A 17650-nucleotide genomic window follows, 5' to 3' on the forward strand; every position below is an offset into this window, starting at 1 on the left:
GGTAGGTGGTGCTGTTGCTTGTTGTTGTTGTATATTTCATAGAATCATAAAATCGTAGAATTGTAGAGCTGGAAGGAATCCTAAGGGTCATCTAGTCCAACCCCCTGCCGGGCAGGAATGAGAAAGAGCAGAGGAGGCCACTTTGAACCCACAACCGCTCAGCCACATTGTTTTATTTTGTATCAAAAAAGGAGTGCTCTTATTTTAAAAGAAGACATCACAGAGTTGCAAATGCGCAGGGATTAAAAAGCTGTGGCCTCCCAGATGTTGTCAGACTCCAAGTCCCTAATACCACTTCAGTGGCATTTGCAAATAGTTGTACCCCCATAGTTGATTGATACAAATAAAGATGGATTCACACAGAACCTGGGTTTGAAAGGCATACATATTACAGCCATCTTAGTCCTATAGTAACTTCCAGGAGAAAATTCTATGCACCCTTGCAATCTTACACACCTGTCTACTCACGTCCCACGGGCATCAGTGGGGCTTAGTCCCAGATAAGGTTGCATAGGGCTGCAGCCTTGGAAAGTAAGTTCCATTGAGTACAACGAGGCTTACTTCCGAGTAAGCATTAGAAGATGCTCTGTGGTCCAAACAAGAGAAAGAAAACGTAGGAGACTGTCATATGACAGCAGGGAGAACAACTGCGATTCGGTACAGAATAAAAAAAGGGGGTTGCGCTTGTCGTAAAACAAAAGACCAAACAAACATGTATCAATTCGAAAGAGCAAATTTTTTTACAAAAAAATGCCCATTGTAAAGCTATTTGGGGGAATAAATTTATAACTGCCCTTGTTGGAAAGCCAAACCCCAGTGCTCTCTGTTGCACGGTGCATCCTTATAGATGTCTGCCAAAATGTTTATAATGATATTTTAACTGTGCTTAATCTTGTTAAATCATTTTAGGCGGTTGTGGCGGCGAAGCAGCCTAACAGGAGACATTGCACAGGCAGACGTTGCATTCCAAAGTGAGCTCAGTTGTTGTGCAAGAGGCAACACGCATGTTCTGTAGTCGTGGCCGAGTGGTTAAGGCGATGGACTAGAAATCCATTGGGGTCTCCCCGCGCAGGTTCGAATCCTGCCGACTACGTGCGAGACAAAAAAAAATAAATTTTATCTACGTGCTTCGTGAATGTGACGTTCTGCTTTTAACTTTCAATCCCAGACTTTAATGAATAGGTTTTGTTTATTTATTTAACCATTCTCCGCGGCGGCTTAGACGCGGGGGCGGCGAGCGCCTGCCCTCGCACTTCTCCCCCCCCCCGCTGCTACCATGGCAACGAGGGGAAGGGGGGTGAGAGACGTGAGGAGAGGCTAAGATGGCGGACGACCTGGATGAGCTGCTGGACGAGGTAGAGAACAAGTTCTGCCGCCTCTCGAGGCGAGACTGTTCGGAGCGAGGCCGGCCGGGCCAGGGGCGGAAAAGGAACCGCTTCCGCGAGGAGGAAGAAGAGGCCGAAGCCGAGGCTGCCGCGGCTGGGGAGAGGGCCAGGTGAGCACTGCGCATGCTCGCGCCTTCCTCCTCCTGCTCTCCCCCGCCCCTCCGAGATGCCCCTAAAGGGGAGCGCAGTTTCAAAGAGAAGTATTAACGACACTTCCGGTTCCCAGTTAGCGTGTAGTGCAAACTTCAGAAAGCTCTGAAGCCTTTAAAAATAAAATCCCTCATTTTCTAAGCGTGTTTAGGTTGCACTCACCAAGCGAAGTTACTATGAAAGTAGCCCAGTTCAATTAAGTGATACTTCGAGTAAGCATGCAACCGTTTGCGCATCTCAGGCTTTTCCCACCTTCCACCCATCCAGCCTTTGGGCAACCCACGCAGAGTAAAAGAAGAAAATACAGCAAGGGCACCAAAGAAGTGCTTCGGCGGAAGATGCCTTTCCCTTGCCTTGTTTCTTGTGCGTGATGATGATACTCCTGGCCCGCACAGGAGCGTGTTCGAGCGGAAACCAGAAATGAGGGTTGTGCGCGACTCTTCCGCGTATTCTACCTCTGTGGGTGCCGCTTAGTCTCTCCGTTCTACTACTCCCTCCCTCGTTTCCAGGCGACGTGACGCGCGACCACCCAGGTGTTACTGCTGCCAGATTCTTAGCTTGCATGAACACACCAGCGTTTCCCAATTCCTTCAGACTATCCCCATCTCTGCATCTTTTTAACATTCTCCAACACCCCCTCTGGCTTATCTTCCAGACAGTTTACCCCTCTTCCCCTTCCACCAACTGCTCCACTGAATTATGTCAAACCCAGGAAACATGCATCTCAAGCCACAGTTGCAGACCACAGTCTGTGCATTTATTTATTTTATTTCATAAAACTTAGGCACTGCAAACAAACTAACCAACAACGCGGTTTACAGAAGATAAAACAGTGAAATAAAATATTTTAAAAATCACAACCCCGCTTTAAAACACGCAAAAGTTAAAATACTAAAACAGCTTAAAATTACCTCAGCTTTCTAAGCATCTGGGCAGGCTTGCATAAGTAGCAAGTATCATGGATGAACAATCTTTGCTTCCTCTCACCTTTGTGGGAAACTGTGTTTGGCCACTGTGCACACTGCGGATACTTGGAGACAAAACATGTCGTTTTCACATGTGACAACTGCCACAGGGGTTTTAAGTGTTTGAAGCGGCTTTCCTCATGCTTTGGCCAGCATCTTCTAAATAAACTTACCAAAGGATGCTCCTCTTCCATTTCTTTCCAGATTTTCCAAAGTATTGACAAAAGGTGCTAGTGAAGAAGAAGACATAGATGACATAATTAAAGATATCATCGATGAAAACAGCTATGCCAAAAATCTTGTGGTAGGTCAAGACAAAGCAACCTCTGAGAAAAGGGAAAGTTGGGGGTGGGGGTCAGTCAGAACCTTTGAAGAAGAAAGCCAGATGAAAAAGGAAAGTGGTGAAAGTCTAGAGTAAGAATAGACAACCTTCCCCTGCAGTCAAGGACGGGGTTCCCTCAGGAGTAATCCGTCAGGGCTGTATGGTCGTGGTGGGCAGAACCAAAGCCAAGGAAGCAGAGAAAAAGTGTTCTGGATTCCCTAATCTGGAATAAAGCTAACACTGCTTCAGTTGTCACATCAGATTAGAATTTGTAGTCCTACACATCAGCCAGAGCCATTTACTCCAGTCCAAAACCCAAAGTTCACATTAAGAGAATGGGTACATCCTTACTGGAGGAAGGAAAATACTGCCTGACTGATGGAGCAGTGTGGTTCCCCATGTATCCTTGCTGCAGCTGACTGCGGAAATGGGAGCCATTTGTGAAGACCTCTTGTTGTTTGCTGCTTTTCTACCCTCTTGTATTCCTCCTCTTCGAGTAGACTTCTGGTCCTTGTTATTTGGAAACAAAAGCAGGAAAGCTTTTCCGTGCTGCTGGTTTGTGTTAAGAGGTCCCCATCTCTCTCTCTCTCTCTTTATTAGAAACATAAATCTAAGTCACCTAGCCCTGCATCTGAAAACAGAACTACCTCCATTCAAGCTCATGGTAAGAGGTAAGTAAAAATAACATGAGTGAGTAAATGCTTTGAACAGCAAACAGCTAATTTCAACTTAACTCTATTGACAGTCAGTAAACAAAAGAATGCATGGGTTGCATCAAGTGACTTAGTTGCACTAAGACGGCAAGCCTGTACACACTTACCTGAGAGTAAGTCCTAATGAACTCAGTGGGATTTACTTTTTGCCGTTATTTCTCATTGAAATCAATGGGACTTGTGTTATTTACATTGCACCATTGGGTAGGTCACTGCCCCAAAGAGCTTACAATCTAAATTTCAGGATAAGCAAAACAACAGTGGAAGGTAAGGCAGGGGCAAATTGGAAGAACGGTATGGCTATTTCATTTACATGTGCATAGGTTTAGGCTGCAATCTAATGCCAGGTTATCGGAGACTAAGCCCCATTGAACACAAGGGTACTTCCATATAGCTATTTCTAGAATATCACTGTTCATCAGAAGCTAACTATATATGTTTTCTCAGAAGTAAATTTGTCTATGTTCAACATGGGAACGAGAAAGTTCTGCCAAAAGATCCATATACGGTACGTGTATTTTGAGGGTGGATTAGAAGGACGAGTCTTACCCAGGACACAGTTTCAAACTGCAGTGGTACCTCGGGTTACAGACGCTTCAGGTTACAGACTCTAAACCAGAAATAGTACCTCCAGTTAAGAACTTTGCTTCAGGATGAAAACAGAAATCATGTGGTGGCAGCGGGAGGCCCCATTAGCTAAAGTGGTACCTCAGGTTAAGAACAGTTTCGGGTTAAGAATGGACCTCTGGAACAAATTAAGTTCTTAACCTGAGGTACCACTGTACAGGACAGCAAGGAAGAAAGGGCAGATTCATTTGAATCATTGCTAACTTTTCACTTTGATTTCAATGGCACCTAAGTGCAACTAGCATAGCATGGATCAAACCCTATGTTTTCAGTGGACAGAATTTTATTGCTGTGTTGCATTATTGCTGGTTAGGGCAGCCAGATGCAAAAGAGAACAGGGCTCCTACATCTTTAATAGCTGTGCAGAAGATGGAATTTCAGCATGTGTGTTTGGCAAGCTATGCTCTACTCTTTAGCCTCTGGTCTCCCTAATGCTGACAGTTTTGTGAGTATGTGGGAGCACCAGTTGATGCTTATGAAGAAATGGTAGTAGAAGAAAGTGTTTGGTAGAAACCCTGCAGGTTCTGGAGTATTTCCCTTCCAGTTGGGGTTTTTTGCCCCCAAGATACATATATCATGCAGATAATAATATTGCCATTTCTTCTGAATTGTCCTGCCTTATAGTTCTACAAACAAAAGGTTTGCTGAAAAGGTACACATGCTCACTAGCGTAATGACACCTGAGAAATCAAATGATGCAAACTTTGCAGGCAAATGGTTTAAGGTGGGGTTTTTTCTTCTTCTTCTTCAAAACTATTTCAAGGCTTTCCAATTTAATTCTTATAGATGTTGCCCTGTATACCTTGGTGGAAGCAGCGCGCCACATGGTATAGGAACAAATATTTCTCAGAGGTAGGCATTTAAAATAAATAAATACTGGCAATTGCATTATGAGACCTTCATGTTTCTCTTACTGCTATATTAGGAAGGAACATACTGTAAGCTGCTGCTTTATACTGAATCAGACTGTTGGTCCATCTGGCATAGTATTGTCTACACGGACTGGCAGCAACCCTCTGGCATTTCAGACAGATGCATTTCTCAGTCCTTCTTGGAGATGGCTGGGACTGAACCTGGGAGCTTTTGCACCATCTGTGACCCTCTCCACCCCCACCCAAGCTGCTGCACACAGTTATCTCAGCCTGTGGTCTGGTAGCCACAAGGAGTCAGTCTGAGTTCACTGTTCAGCTGCATCAGCCAGTGGCAAGGCAGGTGAGAAAAGCTCCCAGCACATGCAGGATTCAACCCATGTTTGTTTAGATTTCTGTATACCACTAGCATTTGTCTACTTGCTTACCCATGTTAAAGAAGCATATGAATCAGAAACACAGAGGATCTTGGATATATGTTCACATAGTTTCACAGACATGATCCTCTTGCGAGGAGGGAAGTGGTGAGAGATCAGCTGTGATGTGCCATATAGGTCAGTTGCCATAAGGATTTTTCCTAGGCTAACTTCTTCCTGTAAAATGGAGTCACCCAAGCTTTTACCCATATATAGAAATAAGAGTGAAAATTGAATTAATAACTACCAGAGTTGCAGCCTTTAATCAACTGAGGTTTTATCTTACTGAATGGTAAGAACCGATTTTAATTAGTGGAGGTTAATTTTAAACAGTAGCACTGAAAGCTTACAGTGTAACCGTTCTGTTTAAAGTTTAGTCTAGTTCTGGTGTGTTAGGATAGGAAATGTGAAACAGAATATTCCTTTCCTTTTAACAGCTGTTTATTAAATTGTGAGTTTTTTCACACTTCTGTCAAGATTTAAGAAATGCACCTATTATGAGATTGGATAATATGAACAAGTTTAATAAGTTAAGAAATTAGTTCATTGAACTGTTCCATGCGTTTAATCTATAATGTTTGTAATCTTTTTTGGACAGAACCTGTGATCAGCTGCGGTGTACTGCATGTGACTTCCGCGTTTTGCAATACGATGACTTTCAGTGGGATCAGTCATGTGATTACCTCTTTTTCAGGTATGCTTTGCGGGTAATATTGATAGGAATATTTGATGTGACCTATATGGTAGTGGGGTATCATATAAATGCTGTGGTCCGTAAATGTTCTGATATCAACTTTACAGAATTGCAGGTGTGGATATTTCAGTACATAGATTGGGGGAAAGCCTATAGCAGAAAGACCCAAAGGCTTTCATTTCAGTGACAAGGGTAGAGTGTCTTTGTCTTGCTTCTACACTGTGGCTAATTGGGCAATGATTGGCTGTGTAGTTCTGAGGGAGTTGGTTTATTATTATTATTATTATTATTATTATTATTATTATCCCATCCATCTGACTGAGTTGCCCCAGCCAGTCCAACAAATGTAAAAGCATAATAAAACAAGAACGCTGTTGAAATAGAATATTTTTGATTGGTAGGAATAACATGCCTGAATTCCGCAAGTTGAGGACGAAGATGCTAACCAAGAAAGGATCGAGGGCCTATGCTTGTCAGTGCACTTGGAGATCAATAGATGAATTAACAGACCTCACTGTGGATCGACAGCTCCGCTGGGTTTGCAGCAAACACGTCGAATGAAGTTGTCTTTGTCATCCACATGCTCATTTCTGTATGAAGACCATTTGTTCACTGCTCGGCATCACGAGTGATGAATTGAGTGTGTTCCGTGTACACTTAGATCTTGATAATCCAAATACAAACCGTGGACTTTGCCTTGTCTGCAATTCCCTTGTGAACTAATGGAACTGGGGGGGGCACAGTAAGCCGGAGACCTTCCTCGGCCTAGAGGACCAGGCTGGCAGAACTGTTGAGTACTTCCAGTGTAGCAGGAAGTGAAGCTGAAAGGAAACAAGGTCTGAGTCCTAGAAGGCATCCCACAAATGTAGAAGCGAGAGAGACATCTGAAAAGAAAGAGAAATCTGCCTCAGCTAATACTTGGGTTAGAACACTTTTTGAATATGCATGTGGGATATTTTGGCTTTGGCTTTTTACCTGCAGATGTGTATGTAGTGAGCCAATCTTCAAATTAATATCATTTTGGAGTTGTTTTAGCAGGATGCTGAAGCTTGCCTTAAGAGCAAGAGCAGATAGCTTGGGACAGTCCAGCAATGGGAAGGAAAATGACACGACAGCTCCAGCATTTTAATAAGCTCATTTCTAGTTGTGAGCCAGGGCCTTAGGCTGCAGTCTTCATGCACGTCATCCCAGGAATCAGCCCCACTGGAAACAGTGGTACTTGCTTCTAAGTAAACATAACCAGAGTTGAGCTAGGGTGGATCTTTTTCCACTCCCTTAAGTCTGCAATCCTGTGCACACTCACTTGGAACAAAGTCCCACTGAATTCAGTAGGACTTACTTCTGAGTAGAATGCATTGGATTGAGCCACTCAAAGCTGTTCGTGTAAATGATATTGCGACGGAGCCTAAACAATTTTTTTGCAATGATATTCAAAATCAATGTATTTTTTTGCGGCGGACAAGGGTAAACGTCCTATTAGGGGTAGGGTTATTCCACCTTCACTGACACTCTGCAAGTTTTAAGTTATCAGAAAACTGGTGTTAGATGTCTATTTCAGTTGTCTTTTGAGACTGTCAGTGCATCCACATTCTATGTTTTAATCTTTGTATTGGAATACCAAATATAATCAAAGCGGTTCAGAACTCTTGCATCCCCATTTCCATCTTAAAAAAAGAATTGAGCCGATGGGTGATACCCAGTGTTAGTCAGACCCAGAGTGGACATATTGAAATGAACTGGACTTGCATAACTGAATTCCCTTGATTTCAGTGGGTCTGCTCAGAGGATGACTTAGCAGGGTTGTATGATTTTGAGTTGTAGGATTTAGCTGATCCTGAATTATTTTCTCAACCAACACGTGTAGCACTATTCCAGGAGTTTTTTCTGTAGCACTGAAAGTTTAAAAGCGCATTGAAGCGTAAACAATTGTAGCAAGCAAGTAGTACTCAGAATGTGGGAAACAATAGCACATTTGGGGGAAAAATGTTGCTCATACGATCTTAAAACACATCATCCTATGCAAGGAATTTCAGTTGCTTTTTAGACCATGTAATCTGTTTAGAATAAATAACTTGGATATACTTTCTTTTAAACCAAAATATGGAATCTAAAAATCCACAAGGCAGAAATCGTTCATTCTAATTTCTCTGTAATGCTAGAGTCATTAAAAGTTATATTCTTGGCATATCTGAATAAGTTGGTTAAATTTCATATATTAATTGTCTGTTGTATTTGTTCTTTTTGGCCTCCATGGTGTCTTGATAGCTAACACATGCCTGAAATGTTAAATACATGCATAGTTTTGTATTTATGAAATAAGGAATGTGAAACCCACTGAATAATTAGTAAACAGCACTATATAAATACTGATTATTATTATTATTATCATTATTATTGAGAGATGGGGTTGGGAGTGAATATAAATGTTGGTTACTGATGGGAGGCAGGGTTTGGTGTGACTGATCCTAGCCAGATATAGCTGGCTGGACCTAAGGTGTTTTTAGACCAGGAATTAGGAGTCCAAATGTTGGACTCCCAACTCCCATCAGCCTAGCCAACAGTCAGGAAAGTTGGGAGTTGTAGTCCAACAACATCTGGAGGGCATCCCTGACTTAGACAGTGGTTGACACAGCAAACACCACTAGATTCTATCATCTGTAAGAGCTAGTTCTGTGCAGTGTAAGCCAGGAGGTTCCTCAGATACAAATTCACTAGGTGACCTTAGACACAGCACTGGTCCTACACGCACACCATCTGCAGTATGTGGAGAACAGCACAGGCCAGTCTTATCAGGTTACTGTTGGAATTACTGAACTATTGTGCTTGAAGAACTTCAAAAGCCTAAAAGGTGCTATATACACTGTTGACCTGTGCCTCAGTGTGTTACAAACAAGTACAGCAATTTGACTTCTTAAACAGGACTTCAACTCGGGGGGTGGGAGAGGGTTAAAGAAAAGGATCTGATCTGGACTTGGATTGTAGATGAAATAGAAACAGTAATTGGCAATTTAAAGTATTTCAGACTATATCTGAAAGATTTTATATATTACACATTTTACACAGCACAAGACATTAAGTATCATATATTTAGGTGCCCATAAAGTGTTTTATAGGGGGGCACCTAAATATATGATATTTATTTAACTTATATGCAGAATTCATCATGCGAAAGGCTGGGCTGGACGAATCCCAAGCTGGAATTAAGATTGCCGGAAGAAATATCAACAACCTCAGATATGCAGATGACACAACCTTGATGGCAGAAAGTGAGGAGGAATTAAAGAACCTTTTAATGAGGGTGAAAGAGGAGAGCGCAAAATATGGTCTGAAGATCAGCATCAAAAAAACAAAGATCATGGCCACTGGTCCCATCACCTCCTGGCAAATAGAAGGGTGAGAGATTTTACTTTCTTGGGATCCATGATCACTGCAGATGGTAACAGCAGTCACGAAATTAAAAGACGCCTGCTCCTTGGGAGAAAGGCGATGGCAAACCTAGACAGCATCTTAAAAAGCAGAGACATCACCTTACCAACAAAGGTCCGTATAGTTAAAGCCATGGTTTTCCCAGTAGTGATGTATGGAAGTGAGAGCTGGACCATAAAGAAGGCTGATCGCCGAAGAATTGATACTTTTGAATTATGGTGCTGGAGGAGACTCTTGAGAGTCCCATGGACTGCAAGAAGATCAAATGTATCCATTCTTAAGGAAATCAGTCCTGAGTGCTCACTGGAAGGACAGATCGTGAAGCTGAGGCTCCAATACTTTGGCCACCTCATGAGAAGAGAAGACTCCCTGGAAAAGACCCTGATTTTGGGAAAGATGGAGGGCACAAGAAGAAGGGGACGACAGAGAACGAGATGGTTGGACAGTGTTCTCGAAGCCACAAACATGAGTCTGACCAAACTGTGGGAGGCAGTGGAAGACAGGAGTGCCTGGCGTGCTCTGGTCCATGGGGTCACGAAGAGTCGGACACGACTAAACAACAACAACAACAAAGTGTTTTATCATCTTCATTGGTCCTTTTCATTTTGTGTCTTGGAAAGAATAAATTTTGGTAAATATTCTACACAGGTAATCAGAGCCCTATATTGTCCAATAATGACAAGAGTCCAGGTCAACCGATGTGATTGACAGAGTTTTAAAACACATAGGGGAACTGAACAGGGGTGTCCCCTTTTCCCTTTGTTATTGGTTCCTTCATTAGAACCATTAGCTGAAACCCTTCGTAAGAATACAAAAATGTTGAGTGTGTTAATAAATGAACAAGAACATAAAAGAAAGCAAAGTTTGATAACTGAATCTGTGAGGGGTGGTATTCAGAGTAGGATATTATTTGCTTTTCATTTGACTTACCTGGTTGATCTTCTGTTACACGCTCTGTGTGGGTCACTGACGTATTATTCTTTCCTACCTGTATTACTATCTGATAATGGAAGTTGTACTTGATGTTTTGTTTGTTTTTTAAAATTAAAGCACACACTATAAATGCAAAGCACAGTATTATCCCCTGCAGTCCTGTAGTTTTCATTCTCTCAATAATGTTGGCAGCTCAGGTCTCTGAAACCTGCAGGATTTAGGGGCTAAGTGGGCATGGACAGAGTTGATTATTTGGTTCTGAGCCATCTGTTGGGAAAGCGGTTGACCTACATAGGCAGTCTGAAGGGAGGGCTTCACAATGCCATGTTTGAAGCCAAATAGGATTCTCTCCCCCCTCAGAGTTGCTGAAAGGGGGGCTTATTTACATGAACCCTTTGCTCATGGCAAATGAGATACCTGAACTGTTTGCCATGAGAAAACTCCATGAATGGGATTGCAAAACCTTCCAGCGACTATTCAGGGATAAGAGTACCCAATTGCAAGCAGGCCAAGTATATGAACTAGCCCCAGGATGATTCACAAAAATATCATCATCCTTTTCCATGTTTTTCCCGGCGCACACTAGCTTTTGGTCAACCCGGCTTTGACTTGTACAAGTTGGTTTGCTGGATGCTTCGAATCAACATTCCTACTGAGAGACCCTGATCACACTTAGAAATTGATGGAACACATTGTTAGCAACGTTAGTCTGTGTCCACTCCTGACTTTTATTTATTATTTTTATTTATTAAATTTCTATTACCACCCTTCACCTGAGGATCACAGAGGAGTTTCCAATATACGGAGAATGTATAAGGTAGTCCTATTCAAAATGGGAACCTTAGAGTGTTTTTATAATTTTAATGCCATCTGTGAGTCTGGTACTTTTACAGAGTACAAGAGGATGGGTGTTTGCTCTGAGGAGCTTATAAAAGTCACATATACACCATACATTCAAAGCTCATTTATACCACTTCTACAGTCATTGCTCCTCACCACCATCACCCCCAAATCCTGGGAATTGTAGTTTGTCCCCACAGAACTTCTGTTCCTAGCAGCCTTAGCAAACTACCATTCCCAGCCATGTGCTTTAAATGTAACAGGGGAAACAACAGAGGAAGGGAAAGCTGAATGGTTCTTCATAGTTCAGGTTACAGACTCCACTAATCCAGAAATAGTACCTCGGGTTAAGAACTTTGCTTCAAGATGAGAACAGAAATTGAGCGGTGGCAGCGGGAGGCCCCGTTAGCTAAAGTGGTACCTCAGGTTAAGAACAGTTTCAGGTTAAGAACGGACCTCCAGAACGAATTAAGTTCTTAACCCGAGGTACCACTGTACTTTGGTTCTTCTAGTATGATGCTGCTCCTGCCCTGTGCTTTTAGCATTAGCCAGGCACCCAAAATTAAGCTGAACCAAATCAGCATTTTATTTCTATATGAGGAAAAGCCCTTTTAGCAGCTTATTTGGGAGCCTGTAACAGCCCATTCTGCCTTTCATCTGGCTAAAAGCACACATGCTAGATTCTACATTCCAGTCCACTATTTTAACTTCTTAGAAGGTTTTTTTTATGTTCTCAGATCACAAAAAGGAGGATTGCTTGTCCATGTAGTTAAAGTAAACATAGTATTCCTATTCAAAACTGCAGAGGGCAGACTTACACCAAGGTAGGGCTCTTGCATTTGTGTTTATTTGCACAGGAAGTCTTAAGCACTTCTTAAAAGCTGACCCAGAGCTCCTTCAAACCTCTCCTCTGGCTATAAACTGAGTAATATGAACCCAAGATATCAAAACCTAGTTTTCTGTATGTTGCATAATGCGTGATAAAAATATGTCAAACAATAGTTCTCCCCTCCCCCCCTTCTCTTTTTGACCTCAGATAGGGGTTCCCACCACCTCCCCCATCTTTCCGTTGAGTAATTTATCAGTTACTGAAGCTGAATGTTGTCAGGAAAGACAAAAGAAAGTATACCTTCACACAGCACATGGTTTATCTCTGGAACTCACCACCACAAGATGTCATCAAACGGATGACTTTGAAACAGCAGGGTAGGCATAAATTAAAAAGAACATCAAGATCAAACACAAAAGGGCAATATGAGGTGGGGGGAAATCACTATTCTTATTTTCCTATGTTAAACTATCCATTTCTTTAAAAAAACCAGGTTGTTTTCATACAATTAACTGGTGGCAGTTATGATTAAGTGTTTGCAAGCGACAACCTCCAGGAAGCATACAGATTACAGTATTTTCAATCTCATAACTAGGGGGGCGATCCTGTGGTAAAATCGACTGGGCTGAGCAGGTTAGGATGCAGCAGATCTATGTCTTGGTTGGCATTAAGTTCCCAACCCCGGCTTAGCCGAAGAGATGCCAGTGTAACTTGCACATTTTGGCTGAGCCAAAGCTGGCGAGTGTAAATTACAAAAAAAGGGGTGTTCCAGGAGTGTGGTGAGGGCAGGACCAGAGAGGGAGAACTTAGTCTGGATCCTAAACCCAGCTCAGTCATGCAACCTGGCAAACCTGCATTAGAACATTATTTAAGGCTTGTTTTCCCTCTGTCAGGCTCAGGCAGAGCAGCAGCAGTAGCTCGGTTGCAGAACAGGGTTTATGATCTGGTGTGGCTTTATGGTGGCTGAACTTAACACCAGCTTCTTGTGCATAGGATTGCTCCCCCACTTTTTTTTTTTAAAGGAGGGTGGATATAAATAAGGAGGTAAATTAAAAACGAAATCGTGTGTCACCAACAACTGCTAAATCAGATCTCAGTCAATTTTAGGGAAATTTGAAAACTTACATCCCTACGTAGAATCAAGCTGAGAACACATTGAATCATATATTTATATGAGTTATGATTTATATGATATATGATTTATATGGAGCCTTTGGACACAATCCAGCAGACGCTTACTGAAGACTGCAGTTCTAAACACACTTACTTGGAGTACACCCCATTGGATTAAATGGGACTTCTGAGAAGACGTGCATAGAATTGTACTGCAAGTGTAGAATAAGCACTGAAGCATTTCCTTGTGCCATTCTATTTCTCCTAAAAACATAGTTACAGGAGAAACCTGTAATGCAACTTTCTCTGGTGTCATACTACAGAATTGTTTGGAATAAAGGGAATAAGGAAGCATCAGGCACATAACTGTAGGATTGTGGCATTTGTCTTGACTACTTGTGTTTCTTCTCTCTGGGTTCCTCCTGTTAATTTGATTTGCTTGAAAAAAAGCTTACATGGTCCTGTCTTCAGTGATCATTCATTCTCGTTTGCTCATGGGGTAGTTATATGACAATTAGCCTTCATCCTGATCCTGCTTGGGAGCTGTTTACACAGCTTCCCATTTGTTCATCCTACACTTTTCAATGTATTTTTTCCTGTCACTTTCCAAACTGCAAAAGTCCCCTTTTTAAAAAGAAAAATGGTTTTGATGTGCCAGGGCAAAAGAGCACTTAAATCCATTTCAACTGTGCAAGCCTAAATATCAGGCACGTGCTTGGGTCCCTCCTGCAAAATACTGTCATTGTGGAGGCCACACACACACCAACATGACCCTTTTCAGTGAATGCAGGACTCCTCTTGCATCAAAGGAAACACTTGTTCATATTTGTTAGATCCTCTCCATCTTTGTTGCCTTCCCTAATTCTACACTACTTCTCTGTTTTAAGAGCACAGCACTTTTCAGGGACAGAAATTGTTGAAAGCATTGGTGTTTTTGCTGTAAGGGGTGGGTGCAGGGAACAACTGTGAGGTCTGTCATAATCCAGATGTGCAGGAAGTTACATCCATAAATCTCTGTGCACAATGAGAGGAGAATACAGAATGGATTAGAGCGTGTTTTAAATAATCTCCGCAGCGAACTGTTCAAAAAATAGCATGGTATGTAGACTATTGCTAGACCACCATTGGGACAGAGAGTACGTTCGTTAAAGTATGCAAAGGACTGATGAAATCACTTGTATTCCACCAGAGCCATTTTGTGAAATTTGGGCATCAAGCCAGAGAGAAGCTGCCACTTTGTCAAAAACAAGGAGAGCTGCAGTGGTACTAGTATGTGTGAGAGAGCTCAGGGCTGCACACTGAAATAAACCCAATATAATCCCATGGAATTAGTTTTAGTTTACATGAGTGTAACTGAGCACAGAATTTCACTTAAAATCCCATGACAAATCCTATTAACTTCAACAAAAATCCCGGTTAGGCTATGATACCTGTTAGACTTGGGAAGTTTAACAAAGGAAATCTCGTTCTGCAGACTGCAGCTGCATGCTAAGTATTTAAAAGACTCAAGGCATAGTCCATGACACAACTTTGCATAAAATTTGCTTGTGCTTGTTTATATATGCAAATATATGGCAACTTTCAGAGGAGCAAAACAGCAGTTCTTGCTTTTGCTCTCGGGGTGCCAAACTTTTGGGGCCAGAGGCGCATTTGTGGACACAACACACGTTCAGTCTCTCACACACCACAACCTATTGGCTACAGCAGAATGCTTCTTTCAAGTCTGATTTAACTAGAAGAGGCAAGGTGAGTGACAGTGAATGCCTCTGTAGGTGCAGGTACACCCACGGGCACCATGTTGGCGACCCCTGCTCTGAGTTATGGGTTGCCAACAGGACTTTATGGTCCCAGGACACTGTAAACAAATTGAGGTAGTAGGTTGAGGTCTTACCTGCATGGTGCTTTGCACTTCTTACAATCACTGTGTCTGTGGTCTTCCGTTTCCTGCACTCTGCTTCCAGCCCATGAACAGTGCAGGATAGCATCTCCCAACTGAAGCCATAACGCGGCACAGGATAAAGTGCACATTAATAGAACCTTGCAGTGCTGTGGCTGCATTGCTGACATTTGATCCTACAATCCTCACCTGCACTTAGCCAGAGAAAGAAAAGGACCATAAACAGGGTTAAGTATGTAAACTAAGCCTATGGATTCCCTCTTCATAGAGCTGCAGCACACATATAATTGCTCCTGTCGTTCTTCAGAGGGACAGAACAATATAGATAAAAACCCTTTGCTGTCGGCAAAATTATTCCCCTCCCTTCTGTTATGCTACTGACTTTGAATGGAGGCTTGTGGGGCCATAATACAGAGGTTGAAAATATGTATTCACTAATTGTCTAGAGACACCCTGTGTTCACATGTCATAGAATCAGAGAATTGTAGAGTTGGGAGGGAACCTGAGGATCATCTTCCTTAACCTCGGGCTCTCCAGATGTTTTTGGTCTACAACTCCCAGAATCCCTTGCTAGCAGGACCAGTGGTCAGGGATGCTGGGAATTGTAGTCTCAAAGCCTCTAGAGGGCCAAGGTTGAGGAAGCCAGATCTAGTCCAACCCCCTACAATGCACAAATATGCAGCTGTCCCTTACGGGGATCAAACCTGCAACCTTGGCGTTATCAGCACTACGCTCAAACCAACTGAGCCATTCAGATTTGTCTTCCCTCTGCAATTTAAATCACGTTGCATCATACTGTAGCGTTGGTATTTATTCCCACTTCCCCAAATATGAGATGTTTAGGAGCAGCATTGCAGGGTTTCTTTTCTCTTGGATGATAGAGTGCGTTGGTAGCTTCCTAAATCGGTTGTTTACAAATAAATAAGCAGAGCCTATTGGGAGCAAGCAGACTCCTAAGGCAGCGCAATCACTAATCTTGCATGAGGGTCCCACAGAGCACCTGAACCTCAAAGATGCTTCAGCAGAACCAGTTCCATCTAAAAAATGAACGTCTTGTCTCTCACCCCAACAATCACACAGCCAGCTCCCTCCATTTTTCTCTCTCTTTCACACAGGCACACAGGATCTCAGTCTCAGATCTCAGCCGAAAGTAGATTTCCCATTCATCTCCTTGCCACCATATCCTACTGAGGAAGCAATCAATTCCTCACCATCAGTAAGCACTTAGCTTAACAAAGGAAAACCACCCTCTTCCCATCTTGCAGCATGACCTTCCTTGCCCAGATATTCTCCTTCACCATTATTCTCTGATTAAAGGGAATGGAATTTGGCCTCGGCCAATGCATGTAGGATCACGTTCTTGTGACCTTGCTGTTTACACACAGAACACTTGACTCTGAACACACCCAAGCTAAGCTATGCAAAATGAGCTTATAAACACATGACCAAAGTTAAGTCAGTTCACTGATTTAGGCCAGTGTTTCCCAGCTGAGTGCTCTCCAGATGTTTTGGTCTACTGCTTGGAGCTTATGGAAGTTGTACTCCAAAACATCTGGAAGACATTCAGTTGGGGCAAGAAACAAACCCACATTGGATCTCCAGCACTGTGAAATGTTGACTTGGGGTGTTTCAATGAGGTTTTTCAGATCATCCTTCTAATTTTCCTTCTCCCCCCACCACCCTCTGCCCTCTGTGTATACAAACTGCTGCAATTTTTTGTTTCTTTGCTGGAGAAGAGAGGTGATTCTACTGCAGGAAGAGTTCAAAATTGCACATTTCAATTGGAACTCTGCAACAATCATAATTACACTCTGAAAGCACACTTAATGGCTAGGCTTTGGGCTCTCTTAAAACCAGACTGATGTCTGTACATGTTGGAAATCTACATAGCAAAAAAAACAGGTGTGTTAGATCAAAAGAGTCCCTAGAGACAAGGGGCACAAACCAGCCCAATTTAGCAGTAACTATGTTCTGTGGAAATGGAATAAGGTTTGTTGATCTGCTGCTTTCAATGGGACTTTTGGTGGGTTCGTACCAGCCTAGTGGTTGGGCCAAAAGTGGTTTGTTCTATGGTTTAATGGTGGAAAAATCCATGCAACATTATTCCAGGCTTTAAATAAAGTACCGTATTTTTTGCTCTGTAAGACTCACTTTTTCCCTCCTAAAAAGTAAGGGGAAATGTGTGTGCGTCTTATGGAGCGAATGCAGGCTGCGCAGCTATCACAGAAGCCAGAACAGCAAGAGGGATTGCTGCTTTCACTGCTCAGCGAACCCTCTTGCTGTTCTGGCTTCTGAGATTCAGAATATTTTTTTTCTTGTTTTCCTCCTCCAAAAACTAGGTGCGCCTTGTGGTCTGGTGCGTCTTATAGAGCGAAAAATACGATACTTTAACCCACTACTATCTTTTTCCTTTGAGATTCTATCCCTCATGGATGTCAAAGATTAATTTCTGGCAGTCCCCAGCAAGCAAA

At 42.5% G+C, this 17650-nt stretch overlaps 1 protein-coding gene across 1 annotated transcript; it reads left to right on the forward strand.

The window, feature by feature from the left end:
- Nucleotides 1-1202: 1202 nt before the first annotated feature.
- On the forward strand, nt 1203-8511 carry CFAP418 (cilia and flagella associated protein 418). The gene is made up of 6 exons (XM_081013896.1): nt 1203-1495; nt 2705-2804; nt 3423-3493; nt 4949-5014; nt 6046-6141; nt 6543-8511. The coding sequence occupies exons 1-6, from the start codon at nt 1323-1325 to the stop codon at nt 6700-6702; spliced, it is 666 nt and encodes a 221-aa protein (XP_080870022.1). The 5' UTR covers nt 1203-1322; the 3' UTR covers nt 6703-8511.
- The last annotated feature ends 9139 nt before the right edge of the window (nt 8512-17650 follow it).

This window comes from Podarcis pityusensis, assembly GCF_964106645.2.
Source record: "Podarcis pityusensis genome assembly, chromosome: 7".
Lineage (NCBI taxonomy): Eukaryota > Metazoa > Chordata > Lepidosauria > Squamata > Lacertidae > Podarcis > Podarcis pityusensis.